Raw genomic sequence first — 26136 nt, 5'->3', positions numbered from 1 at the left:
CATACACTGCATGTGATCCTTTTATATCAAATATATTTATTATTTTGTAAATGAGGAATTAGCAGAAGACCATGTTTTACCTGCACTCCCCCAAGCTGAAGTACAGACTGCTACATTGTCAGATTAGTAGAGCAAAAAGGCATTGCCTCCAATTAATGAAATCCTTCATGATACTGTTTTTTCTTTGTATTTTCTAATGGGAGAAAATGGTGGTGGGAGACACACTGAATGGTTGAACTTGACAGACCGTATTCCTTACATTTTGTTTTTTTAAAGGGGAAGTAAAGTCTAAAATAGAATAAGGCTAGAAATGCTGTACTTTGTACACTAAACATAAACTTGAACTCACTGCACCACAAGCCTAATCAAACAAATGATTTATGCTTTCAAAGTTAGCCTCAGGAGGTCACCATCTTGTAACTTTATTAAACATCTTTGCAAGACCAAGACTGTGCACATGCTCAGTGTGGTCTTGGCTGCTTAGGGATCATCATAAATTATTAAAACAGCACAGCAAGACTGATTAATAATCAGAATAGGCAGACTGAACAACCTTTGTTATCATGTAATCTAATGTGGATTTTATAGTTTTTGTATTATTTAATACAAACTTTGTCCAACTCTGCAGAACCAGTGGCTGCAGCAAAATAATCCTCCAAATAGAATCCCAGTTTATCTGTTTTAATCTGGCTCCATGATCTCTGTCCCTGCAGATGGAGTTGGAAACGGTAAAGGGGATGTAAAGGCAAAATATAATCCAATACAAATCTCTGACTGCTCTACAGGGAAACAAACAAAGCTGCTTGAGTTCTGCATGGCTGGGAAGTAAGGGGGCTCCCCCTGCTGTTCATAAGTATGATTGTTTCCCTGCAGAGCAGTTAGTAACATTCTGACAATTCCTACCCACAGCAGTAAATGAAGGGAGAATTTCACTGCATACAGTCAGGGTTCTTATAAAAACGGTACACATTTTTTAATTAAAGTATATTGGAGATAGGTTTCTTTTTCATTAAAGAAAGTAAAAATGGGATTTTGTTTTTTTGCCTTTATATGCCCTTTAAATTTAATATGTAACTTTGCAGAGTCCCTCCTAATTGGATTATGACGGCAGAAAAGCTCTGTCATATAACTAGTTACAGTATAATCTCTCCCATCAAAAACCATTTGAACATCAATGCAAATATCACTTTAGTACCTGTTATGCCCCATAACTATTTTCTGTTGTAAGAAGCAAATTTACTTTACTCTAGGGGATCTTGAACCCCATCCAAAACAACACGACAACTTTAATAGCATTGTCAAAGGCATTCTGTAAATTAAAAACCATTGTCAAAAGGCATTCTGTCAGTTAAAAACCTCAGACAATTTGTTAGAACTTATTATTAAAAGAAGTAATGGGCTATTTTATTAGAATAGGTGCTTAAAGGGGTTGTTCACATTAGTTAATTTTTATTATGATGTGGAGCAGCGGTCCCCAACCTTTTTTTTGGCCCAGGGCCCGGTCTAAAGGACCGGGGGGGCCAGTGGCAATTTCGCGTCCAATTCGGCGCGCCATGTTAATTACGGGCTAGGCTCGGCAGCCCAGTTCAGGAATGTCCGTGGTCCGGCAGTTGGGGACTCCTGATGTAGAGAATATCTTGAGACAATTTATTGGTTTTCATTTTGTATTTGTGGTTTTGGTCGTTATTTAGCTTTTTATTCAACAGCTCTCCAGTCTGCAATTTCAGCAATCTGGTTACTAGGATCCAAATTACCCTAACAACCATGCATTTATTTGAATAAGAGACTGGAATATGAATAGGAGAGGAACTGAATAAAAAGTAGCCATAACAATACTTTTGTAGATTTACAGAACATTTGTTTTTTAGATGAGGTCAGTGACCCCCGTTTGAAAGCTGGAAAGAGTCAGAAGAAGAAGAAGGCAAATAATTCAAAAACTATAAAACATAAATAACGAAGACCAATTGAAAAGTTGCTTAGAATAGGTAATTCTAAAACATAATAAAAGTTAATTTAAACGTGAACCACCCCTTTAAATGTTCTGGACTGCTTACATTAGTTATTGAACAATATGTTAAAGGGGGCCTCCAATGCGAAAAAGTGTATTATACTGAGGTGGATGGGGCCTAGGCCTCCCACACTGACAATGTGGCGTAAGCAAGTGAATAATGTCCTTCCCCTCATCAAACTTACCTACTTATCAAGGGGCTGTCCAGACAAGTTTGATAGAATTTGGCGGCCATGGACTGATGATGAGGGCATAACTGATGCAGGTGAATAAACCTATATCTGCTGGTCATGGGGAAATCTGTATGCATACTCTGTAACTGATGAATGGTACTGTACATGGTCAGTGTCTCCCAGGCGGGAGCTTACCTCCCCCCCCCTTCCCCCTTGTCTTGTGTATGAAAATCAATAAAAAAATTTTGGTTTTAAAAAAAAAAAGGGGGGCCTCCAGCCAAAAACAATTTATTGAATAGTCGGTGAAAATATAATTCTAACATCTTTCCAATATACATTAAGTCAAAATTGACGTTGCAATAGCAGTTGAAAGAAGTAATTGTTTATCCCCTTCTCTCTCTTCTTTTCAGAGAACAGTGTTACATAAGTCTGATCTCCTTCAGGACTATTTGTAAAAAGGTTTAAGGAGTCAGAGCACATACACAGACTTATTCAAATGTTAATTGCAATTCCAGTTACAAATAACTATAAGCTCTGAAACTTTTTAAACGTGTGTAAAATAAATTAAATATATTGTGGATAGTTGCTTAGAGTGAAATTTTCTTTCACCATGCAAAGGTGGAGGACCCCTTCAAAGGAAAAACCCTCTGGGCAGAGCAACATCACAACAGTTGTCTGTCTTCTGATGTTCTCCAGATTGTGTCACTGTCAAAAAACTGACCAGCAGGTGGCACTTTTGTTACAAAATGAATTATATTAGCAGTTCATAAGCTTAAGATCTTTAAAACAAAATTATAAATAGCGAAAGTACTTAGAATACAATTCTGACCAATTTTACTAATTTTGATTTTACATTACTACAATATGAACAATATAAAGTCTGAAAACATTGACAATTTTTATGACTTTTTAATAATGATATTTGTAAATTTTCATGCAAGTAAAAATTGCCAACTAAAAACATTCTGAACAAATAGGTGCTAAAATACACTGGTGCAGTTAGTAATAGCAGCCAGATGCTAGTTTAGTTAGAAAAGGAAATAAAATAAGGAAATATCAACTATGGGTAAACACACTGGTGCAATTTAGGTTAATTATGTGGACAGAACTAGTAAAAGTCTTTTTGAATCAGAATTTTTCCACGTGTCGGGTCACAAAATATAAAACAGTGTTTGCAGAAAATTTGGCACTTTAGGCCAATTGGAAGAAAGCTTAATACTATATTCTGAAAATGTAACAAATACATTGTATGCAGGAGTATATATCTTTCACGCATTGTCAGACGCAGAGACAAATAAGATGGGGGTTCAACAGAGTTCCTTATAGCAAACACCCCAAAATACAATTAGTTTACCATTTTCTGTTGCAGCTGATTGCAAAGAGACCTTCTACCTTTTATGTTAGAAAATCTGCTGTTGCAATAAAATATGGCATTTCTAGTGCACTCTTACCAAGCAGAATTAACAACATTGTAAATAGGAATTACAATAATAATCGATTCTATTTCAGGTTTCACATACAGTTCTAAAGAATTGTAAGCGATTATATATTAAACATTCCAATCCTCTAGCTATGGGTTGGTTTTAGTCTCGCCCACTTCAAATCGTATACAAGCAGACAAAAAAAAAAAAGACTTTTACAAATCCGTGGTTAGTGCATGAGAAGCATTAGAAAATACATATTTATTATACGTTTACAGTGTAACTTTTGACACTATTCTAAGTTTAAACCACTTGGGGAGGAATGGTCCAATCACAGATCTTGAAAACATGGAGGAAATAGAAAACGTTTATAATGCTTGCTACAAATCAGATGGTTGGTTTACCTTATTCTTACAAAAGTGTTGTACTGTTTAGCTGTTACTACTTAATTATTTCCATAATCTGGAGAAATCTTTGCTCATAACACAACATTTCTCCTATCGCAAAAATGAAAATTTAATATCAACTTTATCATAATGAAATAATAAACTTTTGCCTAAGTCGTCAAGGCAAAATCAGCCCTCTCAAAGGCAATATAAGACCTAACTGTCAATCAAAATCAGACTCCCAACTCTTGCATAAAGAGAATATGTAAAGGAACAGATATTGAAAGGGAAACGGTGAATAAAAACGTAATTGTTTCAAAAACACGTTAAGAGTTTTCATTGATTATATTTAGAAATGTTCTTGTTTCAGTATGATGAAGCTTAGACTGAATTGTAATTTTTGTGATAGTTCCCCTTTAAGCAGGTATGCTACCATTTGCGCCAGAAAAATATTTTTGGTTATGTGCTATGTTTCTGAGCTGGTATACACTGGTGAATTGGCCCTTCCATAGTCTGAATGAGTGCTGTACAATGGTTTCCATATAGTGGGCCCATTATTTACTATATGTTTGAGGGCCACTTTATAATAAAATTATATAATGCAAAGAACTCGGTAACCAGGTAAAGTCTGGGAACTATAAAAATGTATTGGAGGGCTACATCCAGTCTTCGGGTCCCTTACAGGATTTTGGGATTATAGTGTAATTACTCAGATTTATTGTAACCAGGTATTACCAATAAAGGCTAATATACTGATATAAGTGCTAAAACAGGTAAAAGCACATTGTCTTTCCCTTTTTGTGCATAACACTTGTGACTAAGGACTAATATTTCTGATTTTCTAGAATCTACATTTTTTACAGTGCTTTTGTCTTTTTAGATGCTCTAATCCAAGCCAACTCATTTATAAAATCACCAATCCATTGTAGGTTTGAATGTCATCTTACAGATTTCTTGACCCTGGAATAATAGTTGCATTAGTTGTGAAGCACTACTGTGCTTTGAAGTTTGTTTTTCTGCTCTATATTCTCCTCCTCTCGTGTGTTTGACTGAGACATTGCCACATCATCATATATAGTCCTTGAGCCATTCATTTCAGTCATGGTTGTTTCAGACTTTACCACACAAATCTCAGGTCTTAGCTCCAGCATCCGCTCAGCTCCAACCCCTGTTACCAGTGCCAGATCCTCAACACGACGGAACCCTCGGATCTTCCGCCGATGTGCAGTGATGCTCTGGGCTAAGTTACGATTAACACCAGGAAGGGTCATCAGCTCTTCTTCTGTGGCCTTGTTAATGTCCAAACAGCTTTCAGGAAGATTATTTGGGCAAGATCGTAGAGACGGCTTTCTCTGCTTGCGCTGTCCTCTCCTACAACTTACTTCAGCTCCCATGATCCCAAGGTTTAGACATTAATATGGAAATAACTCGGACTAGAAAAGAAAGCAAATTGTTTTAATACCTGCCCAGTACAGCCCAATATTCAATAAACATGACTTTTGCCCTGTCTTTACCCTGCATGAAATGGAGCCACTTTGGAAGGGTAGAGAATAATGATATTGATATTAAATTGTATTTAGGACAGCATGTGCAATTGAAGGGTATGTCAAATTTTGCAGTATCCCTTTATCTTCTGTAACAGTGCCTGTAGATTTTAGGGGAAGGTAGTGAGAGTGAAAGGAAACCATGCTTAAGATGCAGTTTAAAGGCCTGAATATACACAAATGCTGTAAATGTCCACTGGTTCAGCAGCTATACCAGTTAGAGTTGATTCTAGAGCAATGGTTTCCAAACTGTGAGGCTGGATCCCCTGGGGGGCTTGAAATAGCAGCAGGTGGGGTTCAATCTGAATTTAATTTACAGCAAAATTTGGGAAGACCATCTATTTGCTTTTCTAGATATACCTGAAAACCCAGCATGATGACAATTTAGGGTGAGCTAGGGGATGAAATAATATTTGCTTGGAACCATGGCTGAAAATGCTCAGGTGTTGAGGGATACTTGATATTTCTACTTTTTATGCACTTAATATTGCTGCACAAATTTCAGTTAATTATAAATAAATCAAGTTTTTATAAAAAAGACTGTGGCACACCTACTATTGAATTCAATATGCATTGTAAACTTAGGTTAGCATAGGTATTAGAATGGTTTCTGGGCTCTGCTGCTGATGGGGTGCATTGATTTATGTGGGTAAAGGGGACACATCCAGCACAAAATGAATGATGATGAACAGATGAAGAAGGTTTGAAGAAATGGCTACGACTACCTACATGGAGTCAAGTGCTTTATACTGTGGAACCTAGATGGTTACTCTTTGTAAGCAAGCTATCTTTGATCATGCCACGCCATGTGTTGCCAGAAGGCATACATTGTGGAATAGATCAGAGAGCAATTTATGAAGGTGCCACTACATTACAACCAGCAATGTAGATTGTACATGTACAGTGATTATGATTGGTACGACTTCACATGATATTCCGGTTGCCAGCTTAGATAAATAGTAAGTTGCTAATATAGTGGTATCCTATTGCAGTGTTTAGTTGAGTTCTTGGTGCTAGTAATTCAGTGTCTGACTGGACTACTAGGGCTCACCAGAGAATCCAATATCTGGAGCCCACTGTCACAAACAACTGATAGGAATTATCCTACACAAGGCCCCACAGATTCCCTGGTATTCTGGTAGGCCAGCCAGGCCCTATTTATGGATTATTGTCTGTAGTTCTACATAGACTCTGTATAATATTCACTTCATTGGCATACAGTATATTGTCAGCTGAAGCAGGTAGGAGATGGGGTTTTTGTTTCACTCGGAATAAACTAGTAACATTGTTCTGGTTAGCTTCAATAACAGGAAGGAATTCATGTCTATGATTACTGTATTGTTTGATAAAAAAATTATTTATTGACTTACAAAGTGCTGGTAATTTTTGTTTCATTGTAGTTTCATTGTACAGTCACAAGTGTTGGGTAAAGCACCATTACATTATCAAGTGTGGCAATATAAACTATTATTATTATTATAACAATTGTGATTTCCATCACTATGTAGAGGAAAATAACAACTACTCTTCTAATATCTTAATATTTTAAAATAAGGGTTGTGATTTTTCTAATAGTACTTAATTTTAATGAGTAATAAGAGCAGCACTCTTTATAATGACTTTTTTTTTATTACATCATTTGTGGCAGTTTAGTAAAATATATAGTTCTGCGTTTGTTCTATGGACACCTTGCGCTCAGGGATATTCTCACAATGGCCCAGGTGTTTTAGTCAGCAACAATCATGGACGTATCTCTCTCAGTAACTCAAACGTATTGATCCACTTTTCAACTGTGGAAATACAGTATATCCAGAAAGCCATACTGCTGTTCAATGGGAATAGAGTTCTCTGTCTTGGTTTCAGTCTACCATACAAAGAAAAACCTAAATGTGGAAGTCAGTACTTACCTACAGAAGCATGTAGACTGGGCTGGATCGGTGGCTGAATGTTGAAGTGCTCCTTGTAAAGAGATTTCCCCTGTTTAATATCACAAACACGTTTCTCACCTCTGTAACACAAGTCAACAGGGAAAGGACTCAGTGGTACTAACAGTGAGGGCGTGGTTACATTTAATGAGTAACCAGGTAACCTTTTCACCATTAGATAAAACAGAACAATCAGTTATATTATCTTTAGATGGGTTTCCCAGAAAGTAATGTATATATTACATGGAAAAAACCCTTTTCTTTGACAGTTTGGAAAAAACAGAACATCACCTTCAACAAGTTGTAGTTTAGTAGTGAAGGGTTAGAGCAACAGTAAATTGTATGGAGTCGTTGTTGACGTATAATTATAATATTTAAATTTGTTGTCTGTAGATGTATCAGTAAAATAAAGAATGTCTAATGTTCCCCTTAGCCAGCCACTAAAAACTGAACAGTACCCTATTTTTAAATTATATCTGAGATTTTGACTTAGGAGCATTATGGCACACAGTAAGAGTTAAAACAAGTTGCATGTCTGTCAGGACAATAAATAGATAAACACAAATAAAACACTTATGATAACAGATGCATTTATATTATTTTACAGTATGTTTTTTCAGCAAGTCGGCAGAGTATATACGTATATATATATGCAAATTGGTTATTTGGTAATTATCTTTAATACAGAGCCGAGGGCCTTTCACAATTATTAACTAAGCAGGAAAGTCACATCAAGAAATCTTTGAAGAGAACAAGGCACACCTTGGCTTTGGAGAATCCAAGGTGTGTTTTTTGAACTTGAAATCCTGGTGAGAAGGGAATTTTGGAGACAGACAAAATCTTGCAGCAATCAGTTGGCTAACTATTTAGGGAAACACAAGAGCAACAGATTGTAGGGAACATATGAGATTGCATTTGGAGATAGGCAGAGCTGTAGCGAGAGGTTGAATTATTGAGGGTCTTAGATTTGAAACATAAGTTAGAGCTTCTTTAAGTCATTGGAGGCCCCATTCAAGTTTGTTGAGCCTCTGGATCCATTATTAGCTTCAAGTTCAAAACATTAATACTAGCATTGGAAAGCTTTTTGTATAGTAGGCCTGTGTGACTAAAGAGAATATAAAAGTCTCCTGTTGCGGTTCCTTCCCAGAACCCAAACATCTGTGGTCTTATCAATTTGTAGCATGCAGGCTCAACGTGCTACACCCTTGAGGTCCCTGTGTGGGTTTCTGTTCTTGGGACAATATATCATTATAGTGACTAGCGATTAATCTGCAATAGTGTGTCAGTTTGAGGCAACTGGAACTTAACTGGAAAATTCAGAAATTAAGGGAAAAATCACAGCAGGCTGGCTTTTGTATTTCCAACTTTTTAGGACATAATTAACACACCCTTTAACACACCTAAGGGCAGATTTATCAAGGAATTTCGAAATTCGAATTTTTTATGGTCAAAACTTTCAAATTCGACTAGGGAGTTTAAATGCGATTACATTTTTTTAAAAAAAAAATACGAATTTGATTTTCCAGATTTATCATACTCTGGCCTTTTGTGAACTCGAATTATACTATTCGCAACCTAAAACCTGCCGAATTGCTGTTTAAGTGAATGGGAGAGGTCCAGGGATCAATTTGAAGCTGTTTGCAGCCTTCCTGACATTCGAGTTTTTTTTCTGAGAAAAAACTCTAATCGAGTTTTTAAAATACGAATCAAATTCAATACGAATTTGATTTTCCAGATTTATCATACTCTGGCCTTTTATGAACTCGAATTATACTATTCGAAACCTAAAACCTGCCGAATTGCTGTTTAAGTGAATGGGAAAGTCAAGGTATACATTTTAAGTTGTTTGCAGCCTTCCTGACATTCGAGTTTTTTTTCGAGTTTTTAAAATATGAATCGAATTCGATTTGAATTTGATTTGAGTATTCCTAGGGGCAGATTTATCAAGGAATTTCGAATTTTTTATGGTCAAAACTTTCAAATTCGACTAGGGAGTTTAAATGCGATTACATTTTTTTAAAAAAAAATACGAATTTGATTTTCCAGATTTATCATACGCTGGCCTTTTGTGAACTCGAATTATACTATTCGCAACCTAAAACCTGCCGAATTGCTGTTTAAGTGAATGGGAGAGGTCCAGGGATCAATTTGAAGTTGTTTGCAGCCTTCCTGACATTCAAGTTTTTTTTCTGAGAAAAAACTCGAATCGAGTTTTTAAAATACGAATCGAATTCAATACGAATCTGATTTTCCAGATTTATCGTACTCTGGCCTTTTATGAACTCGAATTATACTATTCGCAACCTAAAACCTGCCGAATTGCTGTGTAAGTGAATGGGAAAGTCAAGGTATACATTTTAAGTTGTTTGCAGCCTTCCTGACATTCGAGTTTTTTTCGAGTTTTTAAAATATGAATCGAATTCGATTTGAATTTGATTCGAGTATTCGGGTGGATTCAATTCATCTTAGTTTAAAAAATTCAATTCATTAATAAATTTTGATTGGTCGAATTTATGGGAGTTATGGGGAGCTTTTTATAACTCACATGAATTCGAAATTCGACCTTTGATAAATGTGCCTCCTAGTGTAGTTTTGTTATTGTTAAGCTGACTGCCACATTTTGCCATGGACATAACCAGGATCAGATTCATAAACAGTAAAGAAGTGATTACCATCAGGGCCGGGCCAGGCCGACTGGGCGTTCAAGGCAACCCGACTGGCCACCACGCCTCCCTCGCACATGCTCTCACAACCGACAAAGGAGAGAGCAACAGAGGGGAACTTGATGGAGGGGCGGGGAAGGGAAGAGGACACAATGGAGGGGAGGATAAGGTGACAGGAGGAGTATGGTGTGCAAACCCCGCTAGGGGTAAGCAGAACAATTTTAGAGGTAGTTGCCCAGCACCCCTCTATTATTGCGCCCTAGGTAGCTGCCTCTTCTGCCTACCCATAGTTCTGGCCCTGATTCCCATAAATAACACAGGAATGAATCTGCAATCTGCATGCGAAGAGCTAATTGTCACAAATGAAATGTAATAATGAGAGAAGGGAGTTTGGTCTAGAATTGGATACTTCAGCATTAAATCCCAATACAACTGTGTTATACAAAAGTCATTGAGAACAAAATAAGACTGCATCAAGGCATTGGGTTACTAACAGAAAGGTTCTCTTATTGATTATTGATTATTTACAGTCTCACAGAGATTTACACTTCCTGTACATGGAATGTTTAGCCAAAGGACAATGAGTGGATCAGTGCAATTTGCCAGTCCATTTGTGTGGTTCATTTTGAAGTCTGTTCCCAGGGGCTGCACAAAACACCCCAGGAACATTTTTACTGCTGCTCTGATCTGTTTCTGCTCTCTGAGACATGATAATGCTGATAACTCACTTTTTATTGTCCAAAATTGCACTAATAGAAGAAATTGCTAATGAATGTTTAATGAAACAAACAAATCTTCTATTCCTCACCCTTTCCGAGGCATGGCACAAATGAGAAAAAGTTTTTCCTTTTAGTTTGTTTTAATAATCAGGGCAATAAACATATAAGGATTATATTTCCAAACATGTTGTTTTAAGCTTTTAGCTGCAGATTTCTTTGTAACACAGCAGTGCAATAAGCTTCCTGGTTGCTTTTCTGTTACTTTAACTTTATGGCTCTAAGAGATAAGGGATTCCCTGTCACTGGCAAGCACAACCCTTGCCCCTCACAGAAATTTATGGCATTAACTCAATGTCTGCTGGATGGAAATCTCATAACATGAGATATACAGAGGATAAAGTACTCCTGTAATTTATTATTACAAGTCACCATGGACTTTTCAGACCCATAAAGGTCATGGGACACAGCTCTACTAATTTCCATCAAGTATAATACCCCAATCAGCAACACTGCCTTTCCATTCATGTACAAATCCCAGCTCCTTTAAGATGGCCATAGACGCAAATATCCGATTGTAAGAATTGAGGATTCGTAAGATTTTCGGACCATGTGTGGAGAGTCCCGCCATTTTTCGTCTGGCGGAGATCGGTCGTTGGCCGTCGGACAGGTTAAAAGATTTCCGTCAGCTGCCGATAATATCTCTGCGTGTATTGCCGATTGTACGATTTTCAGTGTGAGACTGTCACTAGCTTTTGTTGGACATAACTTTGCTTAGCTTATCTGTTCTTTTACTACTTTATTTGATCTGAATTGTTAGTGGCAGGTTGGGAGATGGGGAAGTCCGATCGTTTGAGGATTCGAACGATCGGATCTTTGCATCTATGGCCATTATTACTCTATAGCTCCCAGCACAGACAACCCTGTTTTGCTTGCCCATAGATTCACTGCCCATAGTACTAACTTTTACAATCAGCTCCTCCAGTATCACCTTTTTCTCATGCACAACTCTCAGCACTGACATACAGCTCCTAAAAACAGCTGACAGAAACAAATTTCTTAGAATTTGCAATGTCTTGTACCTACAAACCAGCACCAAGCAAGTAAGAATCAGCAGCATAGTTAGCCTATGGTTCAACAAGAGCTGCAAGTGCAGAGCTGAGCTGAGTATTCAGGGAAATAAAGGGTTAAGGCTTATGAAACATGCAATGTATTCTTTACAGATGGTTTTTCATATGAAAAGAAGGGTCTGAACCATTTGGAGGAGTCTGTTTTTAGCATTAATCGAAACTGCTTGTCACCAACTGGCAGATTTTAGCAGAAAATGTGTGTATTTTTGTAGACAAAATCCACATGTTCCTCTTAATGACAGGCGGTTTCCATTAACAGTAATGGCAGACTCCTTTGCAGGGTTCGGGCGTTACCCCTTTGTCTGAAAAACATCTGCAGAGACTATGTCTTTTAACTTTTGTACAACTGAGGGAACTCTGTTCTCATTGACAGATACAGTACATACATTCTCCCATGCTTATATTATATTTATGTAGTTAGTGACACTGCATGGTTGGGAGATGGGGGGTTTGGCACAATATTGGCCTTGGATTTAGAGGCAGAATTTAATTATATAATCTGTGCACAGATTCTGCACCTAAGAAGATGTGGTAATGGTGGTTCTCACCCAAATGATTTGCGTCTCCTGGCCTGTCGCTGCTACTGCGAGATTTCAGTAACTCCTTCCTGAAGACTCCAACACTTGCAAAACAGATGATGATATTAATAACAATTTGGCTTTATTAGAATACACAGTGTGACATCAAATTGACAGTGTGTGTGCAAAAAACGTATGTGTTTCGTGCCTCTATACTCAGCACTTCCTCAGAGTTTAAGGGGTTTTTCAACTTTGAGTTAACTTTTATTATGAAGTCGAGTGAAATTCTGAGATCATTTGCAATTGGTTTTCATTTTCTATTATTTGTGGTTTTTGAGTTATTTAACTTTTGAGTCAGCAGCTCTCCAGTCTGCAATTTTAGCAATCTGGTTGCTATGGTCCAAATTACCCTAGCAATCATGCATTGATTTGAATCAGAGCATGGAATATGAATAGGAGAGGACCTGAAGAGAAAGATGAGTAGCAGTAATGATACATTTGTAGCTTTACAGAGCATTTGTTTTTTAGATGGGTTCAGTGACCCCCATTTGAAAATTGGAATGAGTCAGAAGAATAATTAAAGAATGATTAAAAAAAAAAATAATGAAAACCAATTGAAAAGTTTCTTAGAATTGGCCATTCTACAACACACTAAAAGTTAACTTAAAGGTGAACCACCCTGTGTGTGGATCACATCAGGCACGGACTGGCAATCTGTGGGTTCTGGCAAATGCCAGAGGGGCTGCTATAAGGTGCCATAGAAAGTCATTATTTAGTGGGCTGGTGGGGGGTTATTTAGGCCTCTGTATGGGCTGATTGGGCCTATGTGTACCTGAAATGCCAGGGCCTATTTTAATTCTCAGTCCGGACCTGCACCACATGTTATATTTAAATAGTTGTCAAGAATCAATGTCAATCAGTGTTTAAAGGTAAAGTGCATGTGATGGTAATGCTAATATTAACAATTACTAAAACCATTGAACATATTACTGTGTGAACACGTAAGTTTTTTGCACACCCACTGTCAATTTGATATCACACTGTGTGTTCTAATAACACTATTGCTATTGATATCAGTGTCTCCCATGGATGTGTCGGTCAGCGCTCAGTGCAGGCATCTATTTTGCAAGTGTCTGTGCTCAGATTGTTCTTATAGTTAGTAAATTAACCAGCAGGGCAATATGTATCTATTCAAGCTGCAGATCATAGATTCTGGCACTGGGCATGTAGCGATTGAATATCAGTAGACAGCTTTGGGTGTCCCATGGATGTGTACGTTTTGACACACGCTGGAAGATTCTACAAAATCCTGATGGGTGCTGTCTTGGGTTGTCACCTTTTCTGGAAAAAAATACCGGTCTTCCTATATATAGATCTTTTTTCCCTATTAATAACATTGGGATCAACCATCATTTTTACCGGCCAGGCCAGTAAAATACCGGCCAGGTGGCAACCCTAGTCCTGTCACCCCAGGCTTGTCAGTTGGGTCTAGTGGTTGGTGCTTTGGTGGTCTGTGCAGAGGTGGTTTTTGAGGTGGCAGTAAATGAGTGGGGTTGGTGGCTTGGGTGGTGTCCCCTTGAGATTGTAATTGCAAGGAACCACAGTACAACAGTGAGACAGCCCACAGCAGGGCCCCCTTATTTTTCTGTTCTCTACATGTCTCTCCCCTCTTTCGCTCTACCTTTCACCCCTTAGTTTTTGTCTTGTGTGTGTCTCCTTCCACTTTTTAATTTCCTCTTGCATTGCGCTTCTTCATTCTGGTCTAGGGTTGCCACCTGGCCGGTGTTTTAACAGACTGGCTGGTAAAAATGATTGCTGAACCCAATGTTGTTAATAGCGAAAAAAGATATATATATAGGAAGGCCGGTATTTTTTTCCAGAAAAGGTGGCAACCCTATTCTGGTCCCATTAGGGTTACCACCTTTAACATCAGCGGGATGATGGCATCGGGCGGAGCAGTGACATATGGGGGTGGAGTTGTGATATTTAGGGGTTAGGGTTGCCACCTTTTCAGGAAACCCTATTAGGAGTGTGTGTGCTTCATGTTGGCATGGTTTTGAAATTAGATGTGGTTATTGGCCAGAAGAGTTGGGACCACTGTGACCTAAACTGTTCTGGTCAAAATTAAACAGGTGACAGCCCTAGGTCCCATCATGTTATACTTATTTTCTTTATTATTAAAAAAAGAGAATAACAATATTAATACAAGCTACTACCGGTGATTTATTAGCATTTCCCTCAAATCATCTCAGCCCTGGACAAGTACAGACATGTCCAAACACTGACAATCACATGATGCAAATGTCACAAGGTCCTCCAGTTAGCAGCTCCCAAGTTTTCGCCCCTCTCAGCTTCTTGTAACTGGGAAATAAACATATAACTATGGAAAACATACAAATAAGCCGGCAAATTGGAGAGACAACGTAGTCTATTAAAAAGCCAACTGCACGGTGCCTATGAAACGTAAAACCACAATTAGCTTCAGTAACAGCGCAGTTACTCGTAGCAACCACAAGGTGTCGGTATAGGATTTCAAATCACAAACGTGTAAAGTCTCCATGTTCAGGGTTCCTTTAAGAGGCGGTGCTGCAGTACAGGAAGAAGGTAACCACGCACAAGGAGTAACAAGGGTCCTGACGCGAAGAACAGTAGGTAACTGCTATGGTGCCTGTAGAATCTGCAGATACCCGTGTGATAAAATAACCTGCTGCTAACTGCCTGCAGTACAAGCGCAAAGTGTTGGTAATATGGCAGTCTGAAATAGAGAGCCAACGTTCCAGGGAAGAAGCTGTTTGTTATTTATTGCCTGACCCGGCCGTGTAAGTTTGTTTATTTGTTTGCTACATTTACTGTAGTTGATATCATGTGCCACAAGGCAGCTGCTGGGGATGTTGGTTGATAGAGTTACTAACTTAGTTTAATTCTGCATTACAAGTGCCAAGAAGTTACTGGGCTCCACAGACAAATCAGTTTAAGGACCCCCCTAAACACAGAAAAGAGTATAAGAAACAACTGCTTTTCAGTCTGTCCCAGTGCCTCAGTTACTGCACCTCCTTCCCCATTATGTCTAATTATTTTATCCTACAGTAACTGAAATTACATCAATGGATCATATTAAAGGGGTTGTTCACCTTTACATTAACTTTTAGTATGATGCAGAGAGTACGGTTGCCACCTTTTCCTGAAACAAATACCGGCCTTCCTATATATATATTTCTTTTTTCCCTATTGATAACATTGGGATCAGCCATCATTTTTACTGGCCAGTTGGCAACCCTAGCAGAGAGTGATATCTGCAATTGATTTTTATTATTTGTGGTTTTTGACTTATTCAGCTTTTTATTCAGCAGCTCACCAGTTTGCAATTTCAGCAATCTGGTTGCTAGGGTCCAAATTCCCCTAGAAACAATGCACTGATTTGAATAACAGACTGTAATATGAATAGGAGAGGGTCTGAATAGAAATATAAGTAATACAAATTCACAATAAAAATTCACATGTTAATAATGGGGTCAGTGACCTCCCCCCACCACCACCATTTGAAAGCTGGAAAGAGTCAGAAGAAGGCAAATAATTCAAAAACTTTGAAAAATAAATAACGAAGACAAATTGAAAAACAACTTAGAATCAGCCATTCTATAACATACCTATAACATAAAAGTTAACTTAAAGGGGTGGTTCACTTTTAAGTTAACTTTTAGTATGTTATAGGATGGCCAATTCTAAGCAACTTTTCAATTGATCATCATTTTTTTTGTATAGTTTTTAAATTATTTGCCTTCTTCTTCTGACTCTTTCTAGCTTTCAAATGGGGGGTGGGGGTCACTGACCCCATCTAAAAAACAAATGCTCTGTAATGCTACATATTTGTTATTGCAACTTTACAATACTTGTCTTTCTATTCACATCCTCTGCTATTCATATGCCAGTCTCTTATTCCACTCAGTGCATGGTTGCTAGGGTAATTTGGACCCTGGCTACCAGATTGCTGAAATTGCAAACATGAGAGCTGCTTAAAAGAAAGCTAAATAACTCAAAAACCATAAATAATAGAAATTGAAAACCAATTGCAAATTGTCTCAGAATATCACTCTCTACATCATACTAAAAGATAACTCAAAGGTGAACCACTCCTTTAGCTAAAGTGTGAAATATCAAACTTGAGGAACCTTTTTTTTTGTTTTTTTTTTTGCAAATTTTGGCATATCAACTTTGTTGTGTAGGACATATACATCTTATTGCCAGGCTTAATTAAGCAACTGCAAAACACTGTAAAAGGCCAATTTAGCAAGAGCACCAATTGTTTCACCAACATTTTTCAGCAAACCTACTTTTGCCAAGTCCAGTCAGAACTACTTTTATAAAGGTGCAGCAGTAACATTAGTATCTCCACACTCAAATATGAATAGTGCATATGAATCCTTATTGCTGACTTTTCAGTACCTTTGTGGTATTGAAGGTTAAAAATACAATACTCAATAAAAAAAATAGTGATTCACACAGTGTAATAAAGTTCAAAATAAATAGTCAGCTAGTCACCCTATGTAATCTCAGTTCTACAGGCAAAAACAAAATGCAGAACTAAAAGAATACAGTGAAATTACTCTAAGATGAATAAAATAAAACATTCTTGAAGAGACTGTGGGATAAATATCAATCCACTAGTCACATGGTGCAATAAACCGTTTTAGGTATAAAGCAAGATGTATTATGCAGTATATAGGTGGGCTCAGGCTGCTTGCGTAGCTTGCAATCCCCCTGCTGGTAGTGATCTTGTGATGGTGCCAAGGGGTTAATAATGAGATGGATACTGTGGTGTAGTAAGCAATTGTCCTACACATTTCAGCCCCCTAGGAACTATACATGATGTGTTAGGAGTAAAAAAAAAAAAAAAGAGAGAACAGGGTTCTTTGTGATTGTCTTGGTTATTTTTTGAGTGGAGGCACCTTTACTTCTTTCCTTATCACTGTTTGCTAATTCTTTGCTTTTATGTTTTTGCAGTTATGATGGCTTTGGTGAGTTACAGCAGTTCAGAAGAGGATGAGGGCGAAACATCTGAACCCCCAGGAAGGTGTGTATGAAAAAGCATCCTGGTATTTGTTTCTATGACATAACCCATTAGTGTTCTACAATGCATCGCGGCTTCAGTTTAAAGAGCCGTGCCCTAATGTTCTCTAGAGAAAATACACAATACACGTGATGACATAGACTGTTAATGAGAAATTGTTCCTGCATTCAGTTCTGTCCAAATAACAACCTTTTATGATAACTCTCAGAATGGTATACACTATTGTGGTATGACTAGTGATACCAGCCTCTTAAAGGAATCACTGAAAAATGTCATAGTTGCACAATTGGGAACACCTCTCAGCCTGCATAATAATTTACTCCACTTTCAACAAAAAAGAAAGAAGATACAGTGGTATGCCTTTTATTTCAAAGGAACCCTGGGGTGTTTTCTGAACAAAGATTTTCAGTGAAGCAGTATTCAGTTGTATGATATTAAATCAAATGTGAAAAACTGGCTGTGCAAAAATTTGGGTACCTTTGTAATTTTACTAATTTGAAGGCATGTAACTACTTGATACTGATTACTGGCAACACCAAATTGGTTGTATTAGCTCTTTAAGCCTTGAACTTCATAGGCAGGTGTGTCCAATCATGAGAAAAGGTATTTAAGGTGGCCAATTGCAAGTTTGACGTCTGTTTGACTGTCCTCTGAAGAGTGACAGTATGAGATCCTCAAAGCAACTCTCAAAAGATCTGAAAACAAAGATTGTTCAGTATTATGGTTTAGGGGAAGGCTACAAAAAGCTATCTCAGAGGTTTAAACTGTCAATTCAAACTGTAAGGAATGTAATCAGGAAATGGAAGGCCACAGGCACAGTTGCTGTAAAACCCAGGTCTGGCAGGCCAAGAAAAATACAGGAGCGGCATATGCGGAGGATTGTGAGAATGGTTACAGACAACACAAGGATCACCTCCAAAGACCTGCAAGAACATCTTGCTGCATATGGTGTATCTGTACATCGTTCTACAATTCAGCACAATTTGCACAAAGAATATCTGTATGGCAGGGTGATGAGAAAGAAGCCCTTTCTGCACTCACACCACAAACAGCCGCTTGTTGTATGCAAAAGCTCATTTAGACAAGCCACAGTCATTTTGGAACAAAGTGCTTTGGACTGATGAGACAAAAATGTAGTTATTTGGTCATAACAAAAAGCGCTTTGCATGTCAAAAGAAGAACACCGCATTCCAAGAAAAACACCTGCTACCTACTGTCAAATTTGGTGGAGGTTCCATCATGCTGTGGGGCTGTGTGACTAGTTCAGGGACTTGGGCCCTTGTTAAAGTCAAGGGTCGGATGAATTCAACCCAATATCAAAAAATTCAGGATAATGTTCAAGCATCAGTTACAAAGTTGAAGTTGCGCAGGGGTTGGATATTCCAACAAGACAATGACCCTAAACACAGTTTGAAATCTACAAAGACATTTATGCAGAGGGAGAAGTACAATATTCTGGAATGGGATGATTTGAAGCAGGCTGTCTATGCTTGGCAGCCATCAAATTTAATTGAACTGGAGAGATTTTGTATGGACAAATGGTCAAAAATACCGCTGCCAAGAATCAAGACAAAGGCTATAGGAGGCGTCTAGAGGCTGTTACATTTGCAAAAGGAGGCTCAACTAAATATTGATGTACCGTACTATCTCTGGGGTTCTCAAATTTATGCACCTATCTAATTTTGTTATGACGCATATTGCATATTTTCTGTTAATACAATAAACTCCGAAATACTACTGTTTCCATAAGACATGTTATATACTAAAAGGAAGTTGCTACTTTGAAAACTCAGCCAATGATAAACAAAACTACAAAGAATTAAGAGATGTTCCCAAACTTTTTCATATGACTGTACCACCCACTTCTTCACTTTTCTGCTACTTTTGATTTTGTACAAAATGCATACATAGTAGTTTGTGGAATAAGGTTTCCTTATCCATGTTTTCCTTCCAAACTTCTGCAGGCGTCTTCCTCCTCTTCCTCCTCCAACAACTGTTTTAAGGATGTTCCAAGATATGGAGGGTGATGAGGACCTTGATGAGAACACAAAACATGAAGGCAGAATTCGCAGCTTCAAACATGAACGAGGCAACTGGGCTACCTATGTTTATATACCTTGTAAGTACTTCTAGGACTGAGACAAAATTACTTCCCTCCACTTCCTTCCCACCAGTGGCTGGCACAGTTGAACCCATGGTGTGAAGTGCCTTTGTTTTAATGGGAATAGCTGAGTGTATTAGTCTTAGTAGACAGAATCTCAGGGGTGCAGGCTGACCTTAGATTGCTTCTCTAACTTTAACTGCACAGGCTTTGGACTCTTTCCTTTCTCATATTCATGGTTCTTTAGCTCTTCCTTGTAGAGTATGCTAACCTACATGCCCATTTGCATATTACTTTGTGGGTCTTTAATTGCCTCAACTATAAGATTTTCACTGCAAGCTGACCAAAATTCCACAACTTGAGTATACTTTGCATATTGTAGTGTATTTGCAGAGTTTAGTTCATGGCTGGGTAGGATAATTTGTTGGGGATGCAATGCATCAAGACATGAGAGGGGCAGAGCTGGGCCAAGATTTAGCAGAACCTAAGGCAAGTGCTTCTTGCCCACCCCCTCGTCACAACAGTCTCCCTTATGCCCATCACTTCAGACCCCCCAGTTCTCCCTGTTTGCTTACCCATTGCCTACCCCTGATCGGACTTTCAGAAACTTTGAGTAAGCCGGAGCAAACCAAGGGCACCAGAAGGGAAGAGTCTCATTCAATACCATTTTTTTTTTTTTTTTTTTGGAATTGCACCTACCCTTAGTTACATTTCTGGAGAGTAATCCCAGAGGTTTTTTTTATTTTTTAATTCAGACTGGACATTTACCATGAAGGAGCACTTTAGCTTGTAAAATAGTAACACCCATCGCACAAAATAACTTTGGACAAGCATTTAAAACTTGGTTACAAATAATATAATCAAATACTTCCGTTGCTGATTTAATGGTGCAGGTACAAAGCTACATTTTGAACTCTAGTTCTATATAGTCAGGTAGTTGTGTTCTTTGTATCTGTATATAATATATTTTTGTGATGCCACTCTTACTACCAGGTCAATAAAAAAAGAATTCATTTGCAACGAATAGCCATGGTTAAGTGAAACATGATGCAATCCAGTCAATTTGATTATACACCCCTTTTTAACAGGAAATGTAAAATGTTGAAAATGTGTTAGTGGGATAAATTAAATATACTTGAAACGTCTTTACACTTTCTTAACAATAGCATGAAGAACAATTGGAGTGGAGTCACAACTATTGCTCCCACCCAAGTGTAGTTAATTTAACATCCCAATCATTGGCTCAGTTTGAGTAAAACTCTTTTTGAGTAAAACTAACTAACCAAACTATAATGTATTTATTTCAAACATAGGAAGAATGCCACTCATAGACAAAGGCATCATGAGGCTTCAGCAAATGTTCTCTTTAATCCTGACAATATAGGTCAGAAGTCATGAATGATTGGGGGTGTGACTCTTCTACTTTATTTTAGTTCAGCCACAAGAGGAGTTTTTGGATTTGTTGGATGAACTTGTTTCTGTAGCTGCAGAAAATGGAGTCCTCTTGACTAAAATGAGTGAATTTCATATCAGCCAGTCACAAACAGTAGTTCTTCGACATCACTGGATCAATCCATTTGTAGAATCACTCAAGGATAAGCTACACTGCATGTACAGGTCAGTCTTTTTTGGCTTAGCAGACTTTTTTTAATAATTCTTTCTTCACAACCTCTGAATCATAATTTTGTTTTTTTTTTAGATTTCTGTGCATTGCTGAACGGATCAAGGTCTACACCAACCAAGAGAAAACCAGGTGACTGGCAGATTTAATTTACAGGTATGGGATCTATTGTCTGGAATGCTTGGGATCAGTGGTTACATAAAACATTTAAAGGTTAAACAAACCCAATGTTATTGTTTTGCCCCAAATACGGATTTGTGCATCTTGGTTACCATCAAGTAAAACATACTTCTTTATTATCACTTAGAAAAAAGAAATACTTAACTAGGAGTGATATGGAAAGTGTCATTCCTGTATTTTGTAGCTTAATGGGTTCTTTGTTTCAGAATAATAGATCCTATACCTGCAGTTGCACCAAATACTAAACGATGCAGTGAGTAAAGTGATATTTATCTATTCTGTCATCTGTTAATTTTAATTAAATACAACAGTTACATTGTGCTTTATGGCTGAGATTGTTGTAGTTTTACTGTATATTATTTAACAGTAGTTTGATGCATTTTGGTTTGATACAATTTACATAGCAATTGTGTGAGCAGCTACAGCAACTGTGAGTTATTTTTATTTCCAGAACATTCCTGGGACTAGAGGTCAGTGTGGGGATGGAGCATCTTTTGGAGGTTGTGTCAGAAGTGGACCGGTCCTTGCAGGAATTTAATCTGCAAACCTTCTATCAGGTACTCCACAAACATTATTAAAGCTATTTCCTATAGAGCTTCGTCTGAGACACAGTCACATTTTATTAAAGCTTCTTTCCTGTGCTTGGAAAGTAGTCAAATTTCTTTGCTTTAAGTATTCACCCCTTTCCTCTTTTTTTGTACAGGAGCCTTCCTTTCATGTGAGCCTTGCTTGGTGTGTGGGGGACAAATATGAGAAATTAGAAGGAAGTTGTCTGTTAGAACTTCAGGTAAGAACGTGGGAGGAGGTAGGCAAGTGAGTGTTAAAGGGGATGTAAAGTCAAAAAATAGTATTGCAAATACCTCTTCTTCACCTTAAAAGAAGCATCTTTGAAATATACTTTATTTAGAAATTCTGTGCCGTTTTTATAAAATAAGCAATCATCTGCTGGCTTTCGTATCCTTTCCCTCTCAAAGTTGCACACTGAAATCCTTTGACAGCTTTCTGGCTGTAGTAGTATGAAATGATCAGATACTCTGCATTCTGAAGGGCAGAGAAGCAGAGCAGGGCTGTGAGAAAGAATCCCGTATTCTGCTTCCCCTGCCCTCCATTGTCCTGGCTCTCTTCTGTTACGGGCATACACGCACATATTCACACTTGTGTGCCCTCATAGGGGGGCAGCGTGTGGACTGGTGTGGCCAGCGATGTCTAGGGTGCTTGGTCGGCTTGGCCCGGCCCTGGCCTTCACTACCCTAATCTTCAACGTTTACATATTTTGGAGCAGATTTATCAAAATGTGAGATTAGAGCTCACCACAGCAAAACTCACCCCTTTCTATTCATTCCAATGGGATTTTTAGAATTGTATTTATCAAATTACGAGTTCTAACTTTTACCCATTGATAAATATAATTCTAAAAATCCCATAGGAATGAATAGAGAGTGGGTGAGTTTTTGATAATTCTTACATTTCGATACATCTTCCCGTATATGTAAAAAGTGTTTTAACTAAGTGGAAAAATTCCACTTAGTTATGCCTCTGTAATTATAGTTACAATAATCTTAAGAGCAGGAAAGAGTAATGTTAAACAAATATAAGATGACTGCATCTGCATTTTTTGTTCCTACAGAAAGTCATAGACAGATTTGAGGATTCCGACACACTGACACGGTTTAATGCTGAAGAGATTCGTTGCAAAGCTGGAAACAAAACTTTCTGTATTCCTCTGCTATAAATACTGATTAGTGAATCTGAATCTCTACATACATTCCATGGACCAACTCATATACAAAAGACTAATAAAGAGGTCTTTTAGGAGAAAAGCCCCTACCTACTAACCTAGATAGAACCCCCTACCTGCTCCCCCCCCCCTGCATATTACAATAGCCCTGAAAATGTCCTTAAAAAAATTTTCACCAGTGCAGAGTAAGCACAGCGGAGCTTGTGGGATCCATCTTCCGGATCTCTTCAGTAATCTCCGGCACTTTTGGCGCATGGCAGTTGCTATGAACTGGAAGACTGCGCCAATACGGCACGATATTACAGATGAAGACCAGCAATCCGGATGATAGATCTGCTGCGCTTACTCTGCACTGATAGATGAGAAATATTTTATGGACGTTTTCAGGGCTATTGAAGTATGAGGGGGGGGGGAAGCAGGGACTATCTAGGTTAGTAGGTAGGTGCTCTTCTTAATTGGGGCTTGAGTTCTCCTTTAAAAGCCAAAGCTCAAGTCGGATAGCAGGGATAGATAACATTACGCTGCTGTTGAACTGCACTGCAAGACATGCTGGGAGTTTTTATTTTCCAACAGCTGGAGCTCCAGAATTTGCCATTGCCAAAGGCAGAGGATAATGGGTGTATTGGTCACGAACTGTATCCAATGTGAGTGTACAAAGTTACCAACCTCATGTCTGGCGGCCTTTACAAAATTCTTTAATGCACGCAAAGTAATGGTATTGTGTGACACTGCAAATTGTGTTTTTAGTCTAAGTTGATATTTGAGTGGCATTCAGAATAAGAGTGGTCAGTATTGTAAAGTACTATTGAAATAAATGTGTTTATGCTCTTTTCCAAAGAAAGTGCCTGCAACTAACCTTTAACTATAGCTTTATTTCTTCACATTTCAACAATAAATCTCACGCACAACTGCCTTACAAAGGAGGTACATTTTTTTTTTTTATGTTCTCACTAGTAGCAGACAGCTCATCCTGTATAAGTGAAAATAAGTTGGGGGGGGCAGTGTTGGTGGGTGCAGCTTGCAGGTGATCAATGGTGAAAGCTGGAATTGCAATTCAAATAGTGAAAGGCAACTACTAAGGAAAGGGTAAGGCTGTGGGCACACAGGCTGAAGGCTCCGCTGCTCTCAGCATGCATATTTTTTTACAGGCTGAGAGGAGAGAATTTGTTCCCTGCCTCTGCTCTATTCTATTAATTTGAATCTGATCATCCTGCGTGCATGGAGATCAGTCCAGAGTCCTTTTACGTATTTGGCCAGATACACTGAGGGGCAGATTTATCAAGGCTCAAATGAAAATTCTCAAATTTTTTGTGGTCAAAACTGTCAAATCCGACTAGGGAGTTATTCAAATTTGTTTCGAGTTTTTAAAAAAAAATTAATTAGATTTTCGAGATATATCATACTCTGGCCCTTTAAGAACTAGAATTAGACTATTCGCCACCTAAAACCTGACGAATTTCTGTATGGACCAGTAACATCAATTTTTTTTTCTTTAATAAAAAAATTTGTTCGTATACAATGAAAAAAAAAACACAAAGACAAATGAAACTTTGAAAAAGCTGAGTTTTTATTAAGAAATAACTTAACGAAACTCTGCTTGCGCTCCTCTTCAGAAAAGCCTATCCGGCGATCCATCGTGCGGCACTAGATTTCTCCTCCCTGCCTTGCTTATAGGAGATAGCCAGGGAGGAGAAAATGAGCGCCGCATGATGGTGTCCCCTTTTCTGAAAAGGAGTGCAAGCAGAGTTTCAGTAAGTTATTTCTTAATAAAGACTTAGCGATTTCAAAGTTTCATGTGTCTTTCTGTTTTTTTTTCGTTATACTATACTAGCGAATCAAGTTTTTAAAATTCAATTCAATTCGGGTTTTCAGGTCAATTTTATTCACTCGATTGGTGGAATTTTGAATTTATGGGAGTTTTTAAAAACTTACATGAATTTGAAATTCGACATTTTATAAAATGTGCCTCCCCGTGTGTGTGTGTGTATATGCAGACTGAGAGCAGCTGAGCCTTCAGCCTGTATATCCACAGTCTTATGATATGCGGTAACTTTGGCCAGTTGGCTGCGATATACATAATGCCGTGGAATATCCGTCATCTAAATGAATGCCCGGTGCTGCTGCCAGTGTGTAACATTTTATTTTGGCAGTTAAGCGAGCGGGTGTGGGAGTCAAGATCATCAGTTTCTTCTTTAAATGGTATGTAAGGAGAGTGGCTGCAGATGGAGGGGCTCCAAAGTGAGTACTTAAGTGTCTCCTGCCTCTGTTCCCTGAGTGATGCCAACACTGAGACTTACACAGCCTAGCATGTACAGAACATATTAGCAATAGAAGGCAACTGTTCCAATTTTGGAATAAAAAAAAAAAAAAAACCAACAAAATCAGCTGGCGGAAAACTGCAGTTTATTCTATTTTACCACACCTTACTGTATATATAGCAATTTAATATAAAAGCTATATGTCCCCTTTAAGACCCACATTCTTATAACATGCGGTAACTTTGGCCAGTTGGCTGCGACATACGTAATGCCGTGGAATATCAGTCATCTATCTAAATGAATGCCCAGTGCTGCTGCCAGTGTGTGACAGGTTGAGATTTTAAACTGCCACAGTCTCTGGCTAGCCAAACCTTCCTGATCACCTTCTGTTGTGATATTATCCCTTAAAAAAGTGAAAAGGCAGGATTATTATACATAACCAACTAATTAGGGCCTTACATGAATTTCTCCATAGTAGGAGGCCATCTATTTGATGTGCATCACTCATGAAAGCAGTTTATATTGTACTGCAATTCTGTAGTGCCAAAGTGGTCCCTTACAAAGGTACTAGGAAATGAAAGCAATGGCCTGTGCAACTTGTTTCTGCAATGGAGGATTAGACTGTTAAATTAACTGCTTGCCAGAATTGTGCACCAAGTGACATACCTTCCAATGAACCAAATAAC

The 26136-nt window shown here is 38.2% G+C and overlaps 2 protein-coding genes across 5 annotated transcripts; one reads left to right on the top strand and one right to left on the bottom strand.

The window, feature by feature from the left end:
- Positions 1-4290: 4290 nt before the first annotated feature.
- On the bottom strand, positions 4291-7564 carry LOC121403035 (endonuclease/exonuclease/phosphatase family domain-containing protein 1-like). 2 transcript variants are annotated; one of them, XM_041590293.1, is made up of 2 exons: positions 7444-7564; positions 4291-5421 (listed from the first exon to the last, which is right to left on the bottom strand). In XM_041590293.1, the coding sequence occupies exon 2, from the start codon at positions 5380-5382 to the stop codon at positions 4966-4968; it is 417 nt and encodes a 138-aa protein (XP_041446227.1). In that variant the 5' UTR covers positions 5383-5421; positions 7444-7564; the 3' UTR covers positions 4291-4965. The 2 variants fall into 2 exon arrangements, with proteins under 2 accessions (XP_041446227.1, XP_041446225.1); XM_041590291.1 differs by having other exon boundaries at positions 7440-7563.
- Positions 7565-15011: 7447 nt separating this feature from the next.
- On the top strand, positions 15012-24112 carry usb1.L (U6 snRNA biogenesis phosphodiesterase 1 L homeolog). 3 transcript variants are annotated; one of them, XM_018256413.2, is made up of 8 exons: positions 15012-15136; positions 17486-17555; positions 19517-19671; positions 21087-21270; positions 21353-21406; positions 21906-22011; positions 22158-22241; positions 23082-24112. In XM_018256413.2, the coding sequence occupies exons 1-8, from the start codon at positions 15043-15045 to the stop codon at positions 23184-23186; spliced, it is 852 nt and encodes a 283-aa protein (XP_018111902.1). In that variant the 5' UTR covers positions 15012-15042; the 3' UTR covers positions 23187-24112.
- Positions 24113-26136: the final 2024 nt, after the last annotated feature.

This window comes from Xenopus laevis, chromosome 4L, assembly GCF_017654675.1.
Source record: "Xenopus laevis strain J_2021 chromosome 4L, Xenopus_laevis_v10.1, whole genome shotgun sequence".
Taxonomy (NCBI): Eukaryota; Metazoa; Chordata; class Amphibia; order Anura; family Pipidae; genus Xenopus; species Xenopus laevis.
This window is presented reverse-complemented; position numbering and strand designations above follow the sequence as displayed.